The sequence below is a fragment of the Cryptococcus neoformans genome (genome assembly GCF_000091045.1).
Source record: "Cryptococcus neoformans var. neoformans JEC21 chromosome 3 sequence".
In the NCBI taxonomy this organism is placed as follows: Eukaryota; Fungi; Basidiomycota; class Tremellomycetes; order Tremellales; family Cryptococcaceae; genus Cryptococcus; species Cryptococcus deneoformans.
Genome location: NC_006685.1, coordinates 1,488,701 through 1,504,995, shown reverse-complemented (window position 1 = coordinate 1,504,995; position 16,295 = coordinate 1,488,701). Strand labels below are relative to the sequence as shown.

Genomic DNA, 16,295 nt, shown 5'->3' with positions numbered 1-16,295 from the left:
TACACTTGGTTAGTTGGCTGTGGGTGACTCCCCCCATTGCCCAGTCAACTCTATAGATTTTGCCATGTGCCTTTAGGATTGTCGAGACACTGATTGAACATGTAGATAGGCATATCAAGCATACTTCAATAAAGCGTTTCCTTGCTACGGGGTGAGTGATTATAACTGCCGTCGACCGAGGAGATGCAGCATGCAAGTAATGACAGCTCTGTATGCTTTTCTGTCTTACCCGGTAACGCACTTGAACACGAGCCCCAAATGAATCTTCCTACACTTTCTGCTTTCTCATCAGCCTGGATCCACCCATTCTGAGCTCATATGTATAACAGTAGGTAGTAGTGCAGTACGTATGGCAACCTCCACCCACCTACTGAGCGGTCATTGCCGTTTTGAGGCCAATTCGACTTTACATTACGTAACTTATTAACTATCGCTGAACGCGCAAGCTCGTCACTCACGTTTGTCTCGAGTGCGTGTATCGATGGGTAACTGTGTCTCCTCCATCTATATTCTCTTTTCTTTCCCCTTTACAAACTCATCATGGAGTGCTCATTCGGTATTACTGGTAAGTGTGGCTACGGCACAAACGGTATCTAATGCTGATATTTCCCTATCATAGGCAAAGACTATGTCATCCTCGCCTCAGACATGGGCGCGGGACGATCCATCGTCCGTATGAAGTCTGACGAGAACAAGCTCAAGACCTTGGGCCCCCACCTCGCCATGGCTTTTAGCGGTGAACCCGGAGATACAAACAATTTTGCCGAGTATATCGAGAGGAATATGCGACTGTACAACATCCGGTAAGTCCCTGCGCCCGTGTTATATGTAACCTCAAGAGTTATCTTGGAAGAACTGGACAGAGTTGATTTTTTTGTTTTTCTGATTTGGGTTACTCGGCAGAAACCATTTCCCGCTTCTTCCACCAGCAGCCTCCGCTTGGGTCCGACGTACTCTTGCAGAAGCTATTCGATCCCGACACCCCTATGCTGTTAACCTCCTTCTTGGTGGGTTCGATACCACCACCTCAAAACCCCACTTGTACTGGATCGATTATCTCGGTACCAAGGCGATTGTCCCTTATGCTGCGCATGGTATGGGTGTGTATGTTAGTTTGAGTACGATGGATAAGTGGTGGTACGAGGATATGGACAAGAAGGAGGGTGTCGACTTGTTGAGAAAGTGTATTGACGAGACGGAGAAGCGTGAGTCTAAATTACCCGAGGGGCCGTCTGTTGCGAGTTATTAAAGTACCTATCAGGTCTCACAATCAAGTTCGACTTTAACTGCATCCTCATTGACAAGAACGGTATCCACAAGGTTGACCTTTCCCAAGCAGACCCCATCGCCAACATCCAGGAACACCCACAAGAAACCGAGGTTGAAGCGCCTCATCCCCCCATAGAAGTTGGTATATCCGCCTAAGGTGTTGTGTATGGAGCAATGCAAGTAGTTGATGTATTTTATAAGAAACACATTAATCCCTAAGCCCAAAGTGGGAAACTGAATTGTTGTTGCATCACCAAAACGAGAAACTCTATAAAAACCATGCGGAATGAACGACGTAAAACTCTTCCTCGATCAATGTCAACTGAGGGAAAGGAAGCAGGGGTTTTTCTAGGTCCCAAAGCTACAGTCGTTGATTAGCTCTGCCCCCATCACGAAGACGAAAAAGAAGAAGAAAAAAGATGATGGACTTACACTCCAAGCATCTTGAAAGGTGCCGTCTTTTCGCCTTCTTTACCAAGCAGAACACATTCCACGTAGTGCGATCCAGTCGAGACATTCTCGTCGATCAAAGTCAATCTATTCGTCCCAGATTAGGGATTAGCGCCCAGGAGTTTTCATAAGAATGGCGGGGTATACATACGTGGGCGTGGCTTCCTGCACATCAGATACTCCGCTCAATTCTACTGCGCTCGCAAAGTTGTCATCCACCCAGCAAGCCGCTCGACCCAAGGGATTCTCGGCCGGGCTCCTATTCTGCTGTCAGCTTTTCTTTCTTTCCCTTTTTCTTTTTCTTTTTAGCCGCAGACAGGCAACTCACTGTAAATAGTAAATAGCCACATCGCCCGCGCTCAACGTCACAGGCACTCTCATCTTACTACCACCAATATCAGAATACCAGTAATGCTTCTCGTCGTCTGAGGCTCCTTTACTTGGGTGGTATGCATGCCATCCGGAGCCGTAAAAGTGGCTTGGGGGCAAAGGGTTCACCAAATCGTTCGCAGAGACACAAAAAGGCGCAACTTCTCGGAACTTGAGGATATCACTGGGACGGTCGGAGAGCATCGCCTGCGGCACCTTGATTGCTCGCAACTTGGCGGCCAAGCCACCTCCCTCGGACTCTAGGTCTTCCTCACTCTGAATGCCCGCACCGGCGAGATTATCTTCGAGCGCGGGTGCACCCATATAAGGAACATCGAATGCGTGGCCCATAGTGGCGGCCCATCCGGCACATATTTGAGACTGCATGTAAGAAATGAGGACATCGGCAATGACTCCGTGGCCGGTAGGGTTGGCGAGGATAGGGTCGGTGAAGAAGGTGTTTCGAGCTGCTTCGGGTTCAGCGAGGTAGTCGCCATATAAGACTCCCTTGGCGCTGTTGTCACTCTTTCATCAGAAATGCCACGGCTGTCAAAAGATATGAAACTGACCTGATATGGGGGACGTCGTAGAACTGAGCCACCACGGTATGTAATAACTCGGGACCGGCAAAACCATTTTGGGCCTGGATTTGAGGCGAAAAGTGTCCCAAAACGATAACAGCGGGCTGATCAGGTCTCACAAGGATGCTTCTGACGAGCAGCTCGAAATGAGCGAGCCACTCGGGGTCGCTGCTTTTATCAGCTCGATCTCAAAAGGCCGTAAAGGTACTCACTTGGGGTCAGACGCATCAAACTCGAGAATGACGAGATCGGTTTGATCAGGCAGGTGGTGGGTGGAGCAGTACGCAAAGTAGGCAGAGTCGGTACGTCGCGAGGCTCCGTTTGTAAGTTCCGAGGACGGGTGCGGGAAAACCGAGTTCCACCAGTCAAAGAACTGCGCTGGGTAGCATCCGGGCGATACCGGGTCGTTGCCAGCACCGTGGCATGCGGACACTACGGGCCCGCGTCAGCTCAGCCAGCACAAACCACGTGGCACAGCTGGAAAACGCACCTGAGCCGCCCAGGACACTGATCGTGACGGGCAATCCGGCCATGGCCTTCTGGACCACTCTCTGCACGCGGGCGCCGCTGCCCATGTGCAGTCTGCTTCTCAGCAGCCCCCACTGCCCCCGCCTGGCGGCAACCTCGTCGCCGGGCCCAAACACGGGACAGAACTCGAATGGGGCGGGGTCTGTGGCGGACGCGTTGAGATAGTCTTTTGAGGTAAGGAGGCCTACGCCGAGGGACGAGAGGGGGTCGTGCGCGGCTACAGGGCAAGTCAGCGGGATGGGCCGGGCGGGGGGGGAGGGGCGTACGGAAGAGGAGACGGGAGAAGGTGAATATGCCTAGGACGACGGCGACCAGGAGCCATATGCGGCGGGACACACCTGCGGGGGTAAGCGTGGAAGGCGGGGCGGGGACGTACCGGAAAAGGCGCGGGGGGCGGAAGACGGGGTGTCGAGTCCGACCTTGGCTTCTCTGAGCATGGCTCGGGGACTAGCTGCTGTGCCACGTGGGGGTGGACGATGGAGGAGAAAGACGAGCAGCAGTGCGGTGATGGGGCGCTGGTAAAACTCTATTCTGAAACCGAACAAGAGATCGCCCCCGCGGAAGCAAATAGTGCGCTACCGCGACGCGTAGGGCGCAGTCGACTGCCTTTGCATCCTCGCACCTCTTCCCCGCACGCCGCCATGGCCCTCCCCAAGACGCTCCACCCGGCGCTCACCCCCGACGAGCTCGCCTTCCTCGCAGAACACGACCATATCAGCATCGTCCCGCTCTTCTCCATGACGCGGGTCCGGCTCATCAGCGTCAGTCCGCGGATCCGCACACCGCACATGCTGACGCGCCGTCGCCGTAGGGTATATATGGGCCATTCAGGCCGCCTTCAGCTTCTAGAGTCCCGCTGTGGCTCGGGCTGTCCCTCAAGAAGAAGAGGAAATGCAGAATAGTGCCGCCCGAATGGCTTTCTGCCGGTACGTGCGGCCGCGATCGTTACCGAAAATGCCGGCTGATTCAGATCGAACCGCGTCCAAATGGCCCGTAGAGAGATTACAAGCATTCCTCAGAGACGAAAAGGAGAATTCTGAAGGGTTTGAGCGATTACCGCGGCGGTTTATGGAGATCAGCAAGGTCTTGCTGGACATGTAAGTCCATCGCCCATACCCTCACCCCGAAAAATAGTCAACAAGAGTTGAACTGGTTTTTAAGCGCATCGGACGATTTATCTCAACCCACTCTTCTCCGGTCATTATTAAAAGACATTCGAGAAGTCAGGCAAGCAAAAATTAGGATGGGCCTGCAGAGCGAGGATGTCTTGCAAAACGACTATCTCCAGGTAATGCCCTTTTCCTCGCTGTGCCCCGTGGCCTTGCGACGCCATTTGACTAGATACGGTATAGGTGACCAATCTCACTCCCTTGGAACTGTGTGAACTCAAACCGTTTCTGGTGAGGGCGATGGGTCTGATGCAAACTCTCAGACCTCCAGAAGAGGAAGAAGACGAGGAATAAAGTGTCTTTCGTAAAATGACAGGGCAGCTTGATGGCCTGGCTAATTCCATGTGTATTTGGTATGTCTTCTCCTTTCATATTCAAATTCAATCCTCAAGTAGGACAATGTTAATCGCCTTCTTGGCTGTCGCAGTTGTATGATTATTTATCTCCGCATAATACCAGATCAAATGCATTCCATCACATAGTTCATCCTATCATTATCATATCACACAAAAATGAAAAAAGAAGACAAGAAAAGGAGCCAAAGGAAAATCACGCCAGGGTAAAAGATTCAACCCACTTATAGCTTGAATTTAGTATCGAGAAGGGCTCAGAAGAACAGTTCTTGAGAGTAAGAAAGAAAGCTGGTAGTACAGATACTATTGAAAAGGCAAGAAAAGAGATTCGAGAAAGACGTCGAATGCAGTGTTCAGATCCCTGTCGTTCCATAACATACGCCAAAAAAAAGGCCAGAGACAATTAAAATGGTTTGCCGTTTTACATGACAAGACATCCGCTGCTCTTCTTCGCCTTGCCCGCTCGTCGATTAGGGTTGACTGTAATGCTTTGTGAGCTGCAGATCCTCCCAGTCGGAGCCGACAAAATGAATAGCACTCACGGACCGTCCGGATAGCCTCGTCAAAAACAGACTTGAGGTTCTTCTGCGTCAAAGCCGAGCATTCGAGGTACTGAGCGATTACTGCATTAGCATCCAGCTCTGTCCCCCCTAGACTGCGTTTACTCACCTTGGCAGCCTTGATGTCATTCGCCATAGATGAGCCCTATCCTCGCCTCGTCAGATCTTAGTCACAAACCTCTTTTCGATCCCACTCACTTGAGAATATCCAATGGGCGCTTGCCTTCGTTCCCTCAGTTTTTCAATCTGCATAGGGTCGTCTCTCAAATCGAGCTTGGTACCGACAAGGATGATAGGAGTTCCTGGTGCTTTTTTTTTTTTCAAACCTGAGATTAGTGGTAAAGTTTTCGGATGCTACCATAGCGACTCACAATGGTGCTGAATTTCAGGATACCACTAATAACCACGCGTGTCAGTGGTCCCGTTCATCTCACATCGATCAGTCATTATGAATTTGTCTCACTTTGGTTCGGACGTTTTCAAAGGAAGCAGGGGAGACGACGGAAAAGCAGAGAAGGAAGACATCAGTCTGCGGGTAGGATAAAGGTCGAAGACGGCTATTGGATGCGGCAATCAGATGATGCCACCATGTCTAGACGGCAGTGGCTTACTCGTAATCTTCTTGACCGGCTGTATCCCACAGTCCCAAAGATACCGTCATACCATCTACAATCACCTGGCTCGAGTAGTTGTCAAAAACTGTTGGGACATATTCTCCCGGGAAAGCATTGGTTGTGTAACTGATAAGAAGACATGTCTATGGCCAGAACATTAGCAAAATGAGATCTAGACATGAGAACAATCGGCAACGCGCACCTTTCCAACGGCACCGTCGCCAACGACAACACCTGATGTATCACAAGCGTCATGCAATAAAATGGGCAGTCAGATTTATGGGCGGCATATATGGCGAATTGAAGTGTCAAGATGAAAGGAAGGACAATGACAAGTAGTGAGCACAGAATAGCGCTTTATTATACGCATGGACTCACACTTGATGTTTCTAGTAGTAGCCATTATGCTTTGTTACCAAGTCCGCCAAGCAAAATCAAGACGATCTAGAAAAGAGATGATACTGAACGAGATACGATTATGAGTGTAATAGAATAAGACCTAGAAGGAAACGCAGTGAGCAAGTACACATGTGTGGCGGACAAGGATACAGCTTCCCAAGCGGCAGCGTTCGCCGGCGGAAGAAAGGACGCGACGAAAGTGTGGTAAATGAGTAGGGTTGGAAGGACTCGGGCATGAAGCAGCCGTTGAACTGCCGAGCTGGACTCACGAGATGAGCAAGCGGGAACGTACACTAGGCTCTAGGATGCACGCTCTGGTAGTAAAGGTGGCAAGCGGCGAAGTGCCTTTGTGGAACACTGGTCCGGGATTTATTGACGGCGGTCCTGGCGGTGGAGGACTAAGTGGCTTAGCAGGTGGAGGCCAGGAGGGTGCGGTGGCAGCAGGGAGGCAGGGGCCGGGCTCAATAGGGACTGTAAAGCAGCAAGAAAGAAGCGGTGGTTGAGAGATATAGTTTCGTCGCACGCACACACACGGATAGGGACAGTGCTGCTGCCAAAGCTCATAGCGCGATTTCATTCAACGCCTGTGCGCATCTCGAAACATAACGTCACAAAGAATAACGGCTGGTCACGTGATACCACTACTTCACGTCCCTTTTGTCTTTTTTTTTCCCTTCCTACTGGCGACACCACGCACTAACCAAGCATAGTAATGGTGGAAGGCCCGGAGGTGGGAGGAGAGAGGAGGACATATATTAACGATTCGATGGTTCTACAAACTCATCTGAAGTTCGCAGTCTTCTGCGTGAAGGCCTCTGGTAATGGTCGACGACACCTTGAATCGTTCGGCACTCACCACCACCAACAACGATGATATATATATATACTACAAATTTCTGAAAATCATTATTGACCTTCCACTAATAACATAATGGTGCTAGACCGGCAGCAATCTAGGACCATACTGCATCCGACATCTGATGCATTTGTGCACCGGAACTTTTACAAATCAACACTTGCCCATCTGTATTATTATTAGTACTGGTACGTACATTTACATCATTATGTCGGTCAATCAGCATATGGCAAATGATAGTGCGAGCGGCGTATTGTCACGACTTTCGATAATGGTAGATTAAGCATCTATTAAAGCTGAAGAATCAATAGGCCAGAGGCAGAGACATAACTGCCAAATGGGAAGAAGTGCCATAATAAGAAGACCGACATACCATATAAGTTACACCCTACGCATAACAAGAAGCATTATTCTCTCATCTCCGTCTTAGTACTAAGACGGACTGACGACTCTGAATTTGTTTTGGCTGATGCCTTAAATTACGTAGCGTAGAATATAGTTTGTTGCACTATCCGCCACATTCGCTATTTGCTACCCATCATATGGCGTGCCACCACATGACAGGGAAGAAAACCGACAGACGGACCTTCATATATGGAGGCGCCGGCTTAGCCCCAGCATCCGAATGCCTATATCGATATCGCTGCACTGGTCTGTATGGCAGGTAGTGAGCAACTGCTGAATTTTCGACGATTGTCCTTCTGCGCAAGTTGGGGCACTGGATAATACTGCGATTAGATGGCAACCATGACGGAGCAACATGTCGGATAACATCGATCGCTCATTTCATACATCAATCGAGGAGTTTACGTATGATTTCGAAATCAGCTAAGGGGCAATGAGAGCAGCCCCAACCTTTGACCGGTTTCATGGGGACGATCTTATGCTTCTTCTAAGTTTCGAGCTTGAAAAATGTCCGCCATTGACGTACGACAAGTTAACGAGGCATTTTGCTGCTTGCTTCTCGCCGCAGTTGAACTGGGAGATTCAAAATTAAAATTTGGAAGAAGACTTCTGTTGTTAGGGATTCAAGTTCCGATTCCTCCGAAACGGTACTTACCTACAGGGCATCATATAGGCACACCCAGTACACGTACCAGTGTGTGTAAGCCACAATCACAAAACGTTTGTTGTCAAGTATTAATTAGAACGTATGAAGTGGAGGAAGACTGCTGTCGTCGGTAGATACAATCATAATATGATGTTGATTCTTCTCAAATTCTTTTCGAAGTTTGGCATAGAAGAGCTGGCAGCAAGAGCCTTAGTCCGTCCCGCTCGAAGTGATATAACCCAACAAAAGATGGCTTGAGCGGAAATGATGGACCAGGCGCAAGTCCTCTTATCATCTCGGGACCATCGGAAGAAGCAGCCAACAAGCAAGTAAGTATTATTTATATTTGCTGGTTCAACTGTTGTTACACTCACCAGATAGCAATAATAAGTCATCACTGCTTCTGCTGCTTTCAACAACAAGCATTATTTGACACCCAACAGTTTCCAGGGGCATTCATTGTCGAACGAACCAATCTTTCTCTTAACAATTTCCTGATATACATGGCCCTTTCGACAATCGAGTAGCGCGCTATACCTTTGGGTATACGATAGCGAAATAAATACAACCAATGTTACATTTACCTATTATTTATATCATCACGTCGTTCTAGTACTGTCTTGCTAACATTCATGCATTAATTATTCCTTTCTTTCTCAGTGCCGCTGTTGTTCGTCGTTACATACCAAGCGTTGTTCTTTCCACGGGGTCTCGCCGTAAAAAATGGGGTGCCGATCATGCTCACGAATTACCGCTCGTGCCAGGGAACGGCTGCCATTATGTAGAAATAGAGGACATGATTGATGAATATGGCGCTTTAATTCGTTCCTACTTGCTCGTTTATTATCGGTTTATCGGTGAGACTAAAAACCGCGGGTTGAGACTCACCTGAATTTCGGGATCGACGCCTGTCGTCCCGCCCAATTCTTCCCTTCTCGACTCCGTCTCTCACACCCACCCTTCAGTGCTGTAAGAGATTCGCAGCCGTCACCTCGTCTCCATCAGTGACCGACTTATATTTGCTGTGTCTTGCTTTAAAAGCGCCCACGGTACTGCGATAGTGTACGTAGTTAAAATCAAAAAATAAATAAAGAGGCTCGGCGCGGTCAGGGCCGAAAAAGTCGCGTCGTGCGCGTGGCGTATGAGAGATCGAAGATCCCCTACCAGTACGGTTTTCAAAGACGCCGGCCGCATTTTCCCAATTTCAGTACATCTCTTGCCCGGGCGATCTTGGGGCGCAAAGTAGGCAGGGCATATCACAACGTACCATCAGTCGACGACGCATGAGCAGGGGCCGGAACGAGAGGGTGAGTACTCTTCTATTCATACACGGTACACTTCTCATCGCATGATATATCAAAGTCATCTTACCCTTGCGAAAGGTCGCTCACTATCAAATTGTATCGTCGCAGTCGCTATGTTTCCCATAGAATACTATCCACCACCCCCTAATATGCGTGGCACGGAACAGAGCGTGTCTCAACAAGACCATCCCTCGATCACGTACATGCCTTCACAACTCACTGCACATGTGCATGCACAACCCCGACCTTTTATGCATTTACCGCAGCACCAAGCAACCCATCCTTCATCACCTGGGGAAAGCTCCCGATTACCAAGCTTTCAAGTCACGCAACCCACACCGACAAAAGGAAGGAAGTTTAGAGGTAGTGACACAAATGCGAGCGCATCTGTCGAAAGCATGTTTATGCCGAGTCCCACATGGCAGACGGGGCTTCTGCCATCGCCCGTCGCGAGAGGCAGTGGTACTCTTGAAATGAGCATAGAACCCTTGTCCACTCTGGCGCCAATAGCATCTGGCTCGAGGAGCCGCCCGAGGTCGCCAGACCTAAAAGCAAGAAAAGATAGTTTAAGCGAATTAGAAAGGCAGGCGGAGATAAGGCAAGCGGAGATTATGGCAGAAAAGCAAGCTAGGATGAGAGAGAAGGGAAGAGAGAGACAGCGAAGGAAGCGAGAAAGAGACAAGAAAGCTCGGGAGGTAAGCAAGTTTGTGTCTATCATATATTTCCTGTGCTAATCCGTTCAGGCCGCTGCTGCTGCAATGAATTGTACGAAGGGCACTCCTACGCATATTTCATCCAATGCCTCTAACAATTTGAATATCAACATGCCCTCCCCTAAATCATCTAGTTACTCTTCTTTAACCACCGGCACATATTTTTCAATCTCGCCCACCCATCCATTGACCCTATCTGCCGGCTCAGCGTCCGTGTCCGGTGAATCTTCTCCAAACACTCTTTTTTCTCCAGCCATTTCTACTCCCGGTACTGGTTACAGCATCGATGGTATGACGGTCGGTGGTTATAACCCTGGATCGGAGCTCACAGGTAACGCAAATCGTCGTTCACGTATTGCACGTGCTTCGTCCGGTAGCATTCCTACTAACAGTAACACGCTGAAGGTTTCTTCTACTACTGGCCTGCCTGTGCTCCAGGGCGATAAAACGGCAAGCCCCAGTCCTCCTTACAAGCGGCGCAAATCAGAGCCCAAGCCAGAGTTGTTTAGACAACGTATCGATAACATCTTCGGTGCAGGGTTGGATTTTATCGAACAGCTGAAGAAGGAGCGGCCAAAACCACATAGAACCCAATCTGATGGCTTTATGTTGGTTGGGGAAACAAATAAGACCGCGCCCTCTCGTTCTCCTACACCTCCCCCGGTCCCAACATTACCAGATGAGTATCGCCAGAGAAGCACAGCTGTCCCTGCTCATGATCTCCAATTATCACCTGCTTCAGTAGAGGCTAGTGATTTTGCTTCGACTATTATTCTTTCCATGTGCCGGTCTGAGTTGCCCGATGTTAAGCAGTCCAAGGAGCGCCTTGGACTAGGCGATGTGGAGATCGAAAGTATGAAGGAGGGACTAGCTACATTTTATGATAAATGGGCTTTAGAGAGAGGGATGAGCAAGATCAGTTTGGATAACTCCGAGTCAGGCAATATAGTGAGTTTGATCTAAGACTTTACAGCAACAGTCGGACGCGGCTGACATTCGACTGAAAGGGACCTGGGTCTAGCGTCGGGAATCAATCAGTGGGTTCAACTACATATTCTCCATCGCGGATCCCCCCATCTTTCTTGGCCCCCGCATCCGGAAATGCTACCCAGCAAGATATAGAAGCTCCTGCCACGCTTCCATTGAGCTTTCCCGCACCATTCGAATCTCCGCTAGCGACTCAAAGTCATGGCCGGCAACGGTCTCTATCTGCTCTTTCTGTCATCACGAGGCCCAGTACGGTCCGTTGGCAACCAGAAACACCTACTACTCAATCGGCCAAAAGTCTTTTGGCTTCGAAAGACGACGCCGGATCTCCTATCACATCCAGTATTCACACTCCTTCAACTGGGCATGGTGCCTTTCCGGTCTTGGAGAATCTCATGTCTTTGAAATCTCAACACTATCGTTCTGCCACGGATCCTACTGGCTCAAGGTCTTACACGATTTTCAGTCGTGCGCAAGTCAATGAAGTGTCATCTGGTGATGTGTGGGATCAAATAGTCTCTGAAACTAGGGGTACGAACCTCCCCGACAGCCCGCTGTTGTCGACGGACCAGTCGGAACTCATTTCTGTGGGCATGTCACATGCTGCTTCCATGACTCATCCCCGATGCAATGTGGTAGCAGGGAGCAATATTTCAGGTGCGGACAACCACTCTTCTTCAAGTCAACTCGAGCGACACCGATCTTTCCCAGGTCATTATCGCACGCCTAGTGGCCCCAGATCCTCCGGTTTGAAAAGCGCACAAGGGGTACCCTTCACGCCACCTACCCCCTTAGATGCGAGGGGCCAAGGTCAAGGGAATTACTCTGCCGAAGAAGGCCTTGCAGACCCTCTGTTCTATTCTGGGGTCTTTGGTGGGCCGCCTCCCCAGGTGCTCGACCAGCCCCAAATAGGCCAACCTCAAACTCAGCCACATTCCCAGGACTTGCTACAACAGCCCCAAGCTTTGTTCGACTATCTTCCTGTCTCTGATTTCTCTTTGCCACCCCAGTCATCTTCCCGAAGTCAGACACCTCAGCCTTCTTTCCCACTGCGCCAAGCCGAGAATCAATAGGTAGGATCGACGCATTTACTCTGCGCATATTCATGATCTTAATCCATTCAATCTACCATCGATGGGAGCGTTGATTAGGCTGGTGCATATATTCGCGGGGCCCGATTGTATCATAATGCTTGCCAATACTTTACGAACTTACGGATAACGACTTTGACGACATATCACGAATTTCATGACAAGATCGGGAGAGAAATAGGAGTTGTATGGATAGGTTGGAGATTACTGAGGAATCAGGCGAATACTTGGTGAAATAAAAAGACGTACGGTGTACACATTTACGCTTGTAGGTCTAAAATCTTCTCTTTGCGAGGGAAGTGATAGAGCCTTTAGTTGTCAGGAATGTTCAGGCTCTAGCCTGGCAATGCATTGTGCTCCACCTATAAATGTATATATATATATACAGTTTCTCCGCATTTTGAATCATCTCTCAGTAAGTTTCTTGTCGTCATAAGTCTGCATCGTACCATTTACAACACTCGAACCCCAATCAAGTCCTCATTAGCAAATGATCAGGCCCAAATGAATGGGGCAATATCTCGCCCATTGTCGTTTGCAGGATGTATTTCTTTGCCTCCTTTCCGTTTATATCGGCCAGGAATGATGGGGACGCGTTGACCGGGTATTCTCCGGATACATAGAAGATGGGAGTATCAAGTGAAACAAATTCCCGAAGGAACTGACGACAGATGCCGCAGGGTGAACAGGATGGGGAGGGAATATCGCTAAACGTAAGTTGATAAATAATCGTTTCATCATATTTAAAATGCATAAAACATACGACACCACAGCGACTGCAAGAAAGCTTTGTTGACTTTCACTCTTCCACTGACATGTCAGTAATTCTTGGACCTGTGAGATATTGAGTAGATACAATACCCACGACTGCCTTCACAACTGCAGTGCGCTCTGCACAGATACCAGCGCCTGGCCAAGAGGAGTTAGAAGTTGCTTGTCATAAAAATACGGGATATCTTACCATATGATGCATTCTCGACGTTACAGCCACCATAAAACCGTCCATCAGCACCCAAAAGAGCAGCACCGACCCTATGACAACGTTCTTAGCACTTGTCCGATTACAACGGCTGGCACGGCCATCGAATATATACTTGCCTGAACTTGGAGTACGGGGCATAAGCTCTGTCACGATCTGTAGGAGAAATGTTAGCTACATTTCCTTAAACTTCAGTTCAGTAAATATAAACTGACAGATTACCGCTGTACTGAAAAGCTTATCAAGAACTTCGGAGGAAAGATCAAGGGACTGTATGGACATCGTAAACGAACTGTATCTCAAGTTAAGACAGTAGATGATTATATTATAAGACAAAGAAGTCAAGTGGGAAGGATAAGGAAGACAGTCAGTAATGACTTATATAGCGTCGTCGAGTTCTTGTGAGTCATCAAGGAGGAAGAAGAAGAACAGTAGGCTCGACACAAGCCCCTCGACGGACATTGGCTCTTCTCTCCTCGGAACTCAAACGCGGACGGACAGACGCGACATGTGTGCAGCTAGCAAATAAATGAATGGCAGGCGGACGAGAAGGACGGAGTTGTCTGCAAGTCCACGGATGAGATTACGTAATCATTAAGCGAGGCTCGAATACTGCCTACACGGGTTCATTTTATTATATGGGGCAGCAGATAAAATACAGGATATTTCGAAAAATGAGAAATATCCACGTCATTTTTATCACTCGAAAGTTCGCTTCTGCCAGCAGCAGCAGATTCTATCTTTTCACTTTTGGCTCTTGAAATATTCCCAACTACATCCGAAAAGAGGTGCATGTCATCTCGCCTCCTTGTAACATCACTCGGACCAACAAGATCGTCGCTTTTATTCAACGCCTCGACCGCTGTTGTATTCTCTCTCAAGCCAGTAACTCTTACTTCGTTCCCACAAGTTCCCCTTAAACCTTTCTCTACATCTTTCGCTCCTTGCGCAAAGTTAAAAAAGATGGCCCCCAAGAAGAAGGTCGTCGAGGAAAAGAAAATCAGGCTTGGCCGACCTGGTAACAACTTGAAGGTGAATTCATATTATGTGGTTGAGTGATTAAATTGGAAACAAAATACTGATCGGCTCTTACTCAGGTCGGTATTGTCGGTTTGCCCAACGTCGGCAAGTCCTCTTTCTTTAACACTCTTTCCCAAACAGATCTGGGTAAAGCCGCCAATTTCCCTTATGCTACCATGTAGGTGTTGGATTCTGACACCAAACTGCTTCAGCTAACTGATTCCAGCGATCCTGAAGAGGCCCGTATTCCCGTCCCTGACGAGCGATTTGACTGGCTTTGCTCTGTTTACAAGCCTGCAAGCAAGGTTCCTGCCTTCCTCACTTGTATTGATATTGCTGGTTTGACCGCTGGTGCCTCAACCGGTGCAGGTCTTGGTAATGCCTTCTTGTCCCACGTCCGAGCCGTCGATGGTATTTTCCAGGTGGTCAGAGCATTTGATGATGCCGAAGTTATTCACGTCGAGGGTGACGTTGATCCTCTTCGTGACATGCAAATCATCAGTACCGAGTTAAGGTTGAAGGACATTGAATGGGTAGAGAAGGAATTGGATAGGTTGAAGAAATCTAGCAAGAACTTGGGTAGCGTCAGTCTCGCTGACAAGGCCAGAAAGGAGGAAATGGTAACAGTGTTTTCAACGCTTTCAGAGCAACACAGCTGACTCTTTAATGTAGGCGACTGTTGAGAAGATCTTGCACACCTTGGTCGACGAGAATAAAGATGTTCGAAAAGGTACCTGGACTAGTAAGGAAGTAAGTCATGTTCATATTTTCCGTTCATCCCTTCTTTCATCCACTTTTCCCCTTTGCGTGATGAAACAGAGCCTAAAGCTCTTTAAACCCAGCTCATCGATGAGGAGTAACGCCCAATAAACAAATGAGAGAATATCTTTTCCTGACTCTTTTCTATCTTCATTATATCTATTTGTATGGCTTCCCAGCACGTGCTAACAGCTGTTGTTGTCAGGTTGAGGTAATCAACGGTCTTACTCTTCTTACATCCAAGCCCATCACCTATCTTGTGAATCTCTCTGAGCGAGACTTTATCCGCAAGAAGAACAAGTGGCTTCCCAAGATCAAGGCTTGGATTGACGAGAACAACCCCGGAGATGCTCTCATTCCTTTTTCAGTTGCCCTTGAAGAGCGACTTGTCTCCATGTCTGATGAGGAAAAGGCTGCTGAGGGTGAAGCATTGGGCTTGGGTCCCAAGAATCCCAGTGCTTTGGGGAAGATCACAACTTCTGGTTACTCCAGTCTTGATTTGATCCGATATTTCACTTGCGGTCCTGACGAGGTCCGGGCATGGACCGTTCGAAAGGGTATCAAGGCCCCCCAAGCCGCTGGTGTCATTCAGTAAGTAACTCCTGTCAGACTTACGGGGTAAAAGCTCATTGCTGTCAACAGCTCCGACTTCGAGAACAAATTTGTTTGTGGTGAAATTATGTCTTACGATGACTTGAAGGAATACGGCACTGAAGCGGCTGTCAAGGCTGCTGGTAAGCTGAGGCAGCAAGGTAAGCCTTACGAGATCGTCGACGGTGACATCTGTTACTGGAAGTCTGGTGCTTAGAGTAGAGAATGCATAATGTGTAGCAGTATCATATGTATAATGAAGAAATGAAGATTGTATGACTCGCTATGATATTGGCTACACTTGGTTAACCGTTAATTTTCCAGAGAGCACGGCAAGAGTGAGTACATGATAGAGCGCCGAACGAAAGAAGCACCAAAGTAAATTACGTAATACGCATTTCTTATGTATTTCCTTCCTCACGAACGAACGCTTCGTTCGTTATGCTCCTGCAGCTCACTCTTCAGACGAACTATAGATTGCGCACCTATTAAAGCCCTATATAAGTTATGCTTTCTCCCATAAGCGCTCCCCCGACTTCTATCTCCCCGGAGGACCATGCCCAACTCACTTCCAGTACACCTTCTTCTTTCTCCGACATCCCTCCTGTTCTTCGATGGTCTGATCAAGTTGAAGTCGAGCTTTCATCTACCA

At 48.5% G+C, this 16,295-nt stretch overlaps 8 protein-coding genes and 1 pseudogene across 10 annotated transcripts in view; 5 read left to right on the top strand and 4 right to left on the bottom strand.

Annotated features, from left to right (window-relative positions):
- The first annotated feature begins 476 nt into the window (after nucleotides 1–476).
- On the top strand, nucleotides 477–1,475 carry CNC04990 (proteasome subunit beta type 2, putative). Its single transcript, XM_569789.2, has 4 exons — nucleotides 477–565; nucleotides 620–803; nucleotides 904–1,205; nucleotides 1,262–1,475. Exons 1-4 carry the CDS (start codon nucleotides 541–543, stop codon nucleotides 1,423–1,425), a joined length of 675 nt encoding a protein of 224 aa, XP_569789.1. The 5' UTR covers nucleotides 477–540; the 3' UTR covers nucleotides 1,426–1,475.
- A 29-nt stretch (nucleotides 1,476–1,504) lies between these two features.
- CNC04980 (capsular associated protein) lies at nucleotides 1,505–3,706 on the bottom strand. The gene is made up of 9 exons (XM_569787.2): nucleotides 3,574–3,706; nucleotides 3,464–3,535; nucleotides 3,160–3,414; nucleotides 2,882–3,101; nucleotides 2,658–2,837; nucleotides 2,048–2,602; nucleotides 1,871–1,978; nucleotides 1,702–1,806; nucleotides 1,505–1,630 (listed from the first exon to the last, which is right to left on the bottom strand). Exons 1-9 carry the CDS (start codon nucleotides 3,632–3,634, stop codon nucleotides 1,618–1,620), a joined length of 1,569 nt encoding a protein of 522 aa, XP_569787.1. The 5' UTR covers nucleotides 3,635–3,706; the 3' UTR covers nucleotides 1,505–1,617.
- Nucleotides 3,707–3,813: 107 nt separating this feature from the next.
- CNC04970 (hypothetical protein) lies at nucleotides 3,814–5,076 on the top strand. The gene is made up of 6 exons (XM_024656835.1): nucleotides 3,814–3,958; nucleotides 4,009–4,123; nucleotides 4,195–4,294; nucleotides 4,359–4,485; nucleotides 4,550–4,719; nucleotides 4,794–5,076. Exons 1-5 carry the CDS (start codon nucleotides 3,839–3,841, stop codon nucleotides 4,658–4,660), a joined length of 573 nt encoding a protein of 190 aa, XP_024512582.1. The 5' UTR covers nucleotides 3,814–3,838; the 3' UTR covers nucleotides 4,661–4,719; nucleotides 4,794–5,076.
- CNC04960 (small GTPase, putative) lies at nucleotides 4,821–6,849 on the bottom strand. The gene is made up of 10 exons (XM_569785.2): nucleotides 6,562–6,849; nucleotides 6,272–6,392; nucleotides 6,096–6,127; nucleotides 5,891–6,036; nucleotides 5,743–5,836; nucleotides 5,651–5,675; nucleotides 5,478–5,587; nucleotides 5,389–5,424; nucleotides 5,262–5,331; nucleotides 4,821–5,199 (listed from the first exon to the last, which is right to left on the bottom strand). The coding sequence occupies exons 2-10, from the start codon at nucleotides 6,294–6,296 to the stop codon at nucleotides 5,141–5,143; spliced, it is 597 nt and encodes a 198-aa protein (XP_569785.1). The 5' UTR covers nucleotides 6,297–6,392; nucleotides 6,562–6,849; the 3' UTR covers nucleotides 4,821–5,140.
- A 55-nt stretch (nucleotides 6,850–6,904) lies between these two features.
- CNC04950 lies at nucleotides 6,905–9,244 on the bottom strand (annotated as a pseudogene).
- Nucleotides 9,245–9,310: 66 nt separating this feature from the next.
- Nucleotides 9,311–13,057, top strand: CNC04945 (hypothetical protein). Of its 2 annotated transcripts, none has more exons than XM_024658449.1 (6): nucleotides 9,311–9,511; nucleotides 9,562–10,198; nucleotides 10,247–11,164; nucleotides 11,224–12,562; nucleotides 12,617–12,709; nucleotides 12,772–13,057. In XM_024658449.1, the coding sequence occupies exons 2-4, from the start codon at nucleotides 9,617–9,619 to the stop codon at nucleotides 12,274–12,276; spliced, it is 2,553 nt and encodes an 850-aa protein (XP_024514306.1). In that variant the 5' UTR covers nucleotides 9,311–9,511; nucleotides 9,562–9,616; the 3' UTR covers nucleotides 12,277–12,562; nucleotides 12,617–12,709; nucleotides 12,772–13,057. The 2 variants fall into 2 exon arrangements, with proteins under 2 accessions (XP_024514306.1, XP_024514307.1); XM_024658450.1 differs by having other exon boundaries at nucleotides 9,368–9,511; nucleotides 9,612–10,198.
- CNC04940 (cytidine deaminase, putative) lies at nucleotides 12,474–13,751 on the bottom strand. The gene is made up of 7 exons (XM_024656834.1): nucleotides 13,489–13,751; nucleotides 13,393–13,429; nucleotides 13,256–13,326; nucleotides 13,160–13,203; nucleotides 13,058–13,098; nucleotides 12,544–13,001; nucleotides 12,474–12,501 (listed from the first exon to the last, which is right to left on the bottom strand). The coding sequence occupies exons 1-6, from the start codon at nucleotides 13,553–13,555 to the stop codon at nucleotides 12,767–12,769; spliced, it is 495 nt and encodes a 164-aa protein (XP_024512473.1). The 5' UTR covers nucleotides 13,556–13,751; the 3' UTR covers nucleotides 12,474–12,501; nucleotides 12,544–12,766.
- Nucleotides 13,752–14,049: 298 nt separating this feature from the next.
- Nucleotides 14,050–15,926, top strand: CNC04930 (cytoplasm protein, putative). The gene is made up of 6 exons (XM_569779.1): nucleotides 14,050–14,305; nucleotides 14,371–14,471; nucleotides 14,520–14,913; nucleotides 14,966–15,043; nucleotides 15,258–15,643; nucleotides 15,695–15,926. Exons 1-6 carry the CDS (start codon nucleotides 14,066–14,068, stop codon nucleotides 15,858–15,860), a joined length of 1,365 nt encoding a protein of 454 aa, XP_569779.1. The 5' UTR covers nucleotides 14,050–14,065; the 3' UTR covers nucleotides 15,861–15,926.
- A 170-nt stretch (nucleotides 15,927–16,096) lies between these two features.
- Nucleotides 16,097–16,295, top strand: part of CNC04920 (hypothetical protein) — a 1,111-nt gene continuing 912 nt past the window's right edge. For both annotated transcript variants that reach the window (XM_024658448.1, XM_569777.2), the window contains exon 1: nucleotides 16,097–16,295. This exon is cut by the window's right edge and continues 61 nt beyond it. In XM_024658448.1, coding sequence (XP_024514305.1) covers nucleotides 16,151–16,295 — 145 coding nt within the window. In that variant the 5' untranslated portion in view covers nucleotides 16,097–16,150.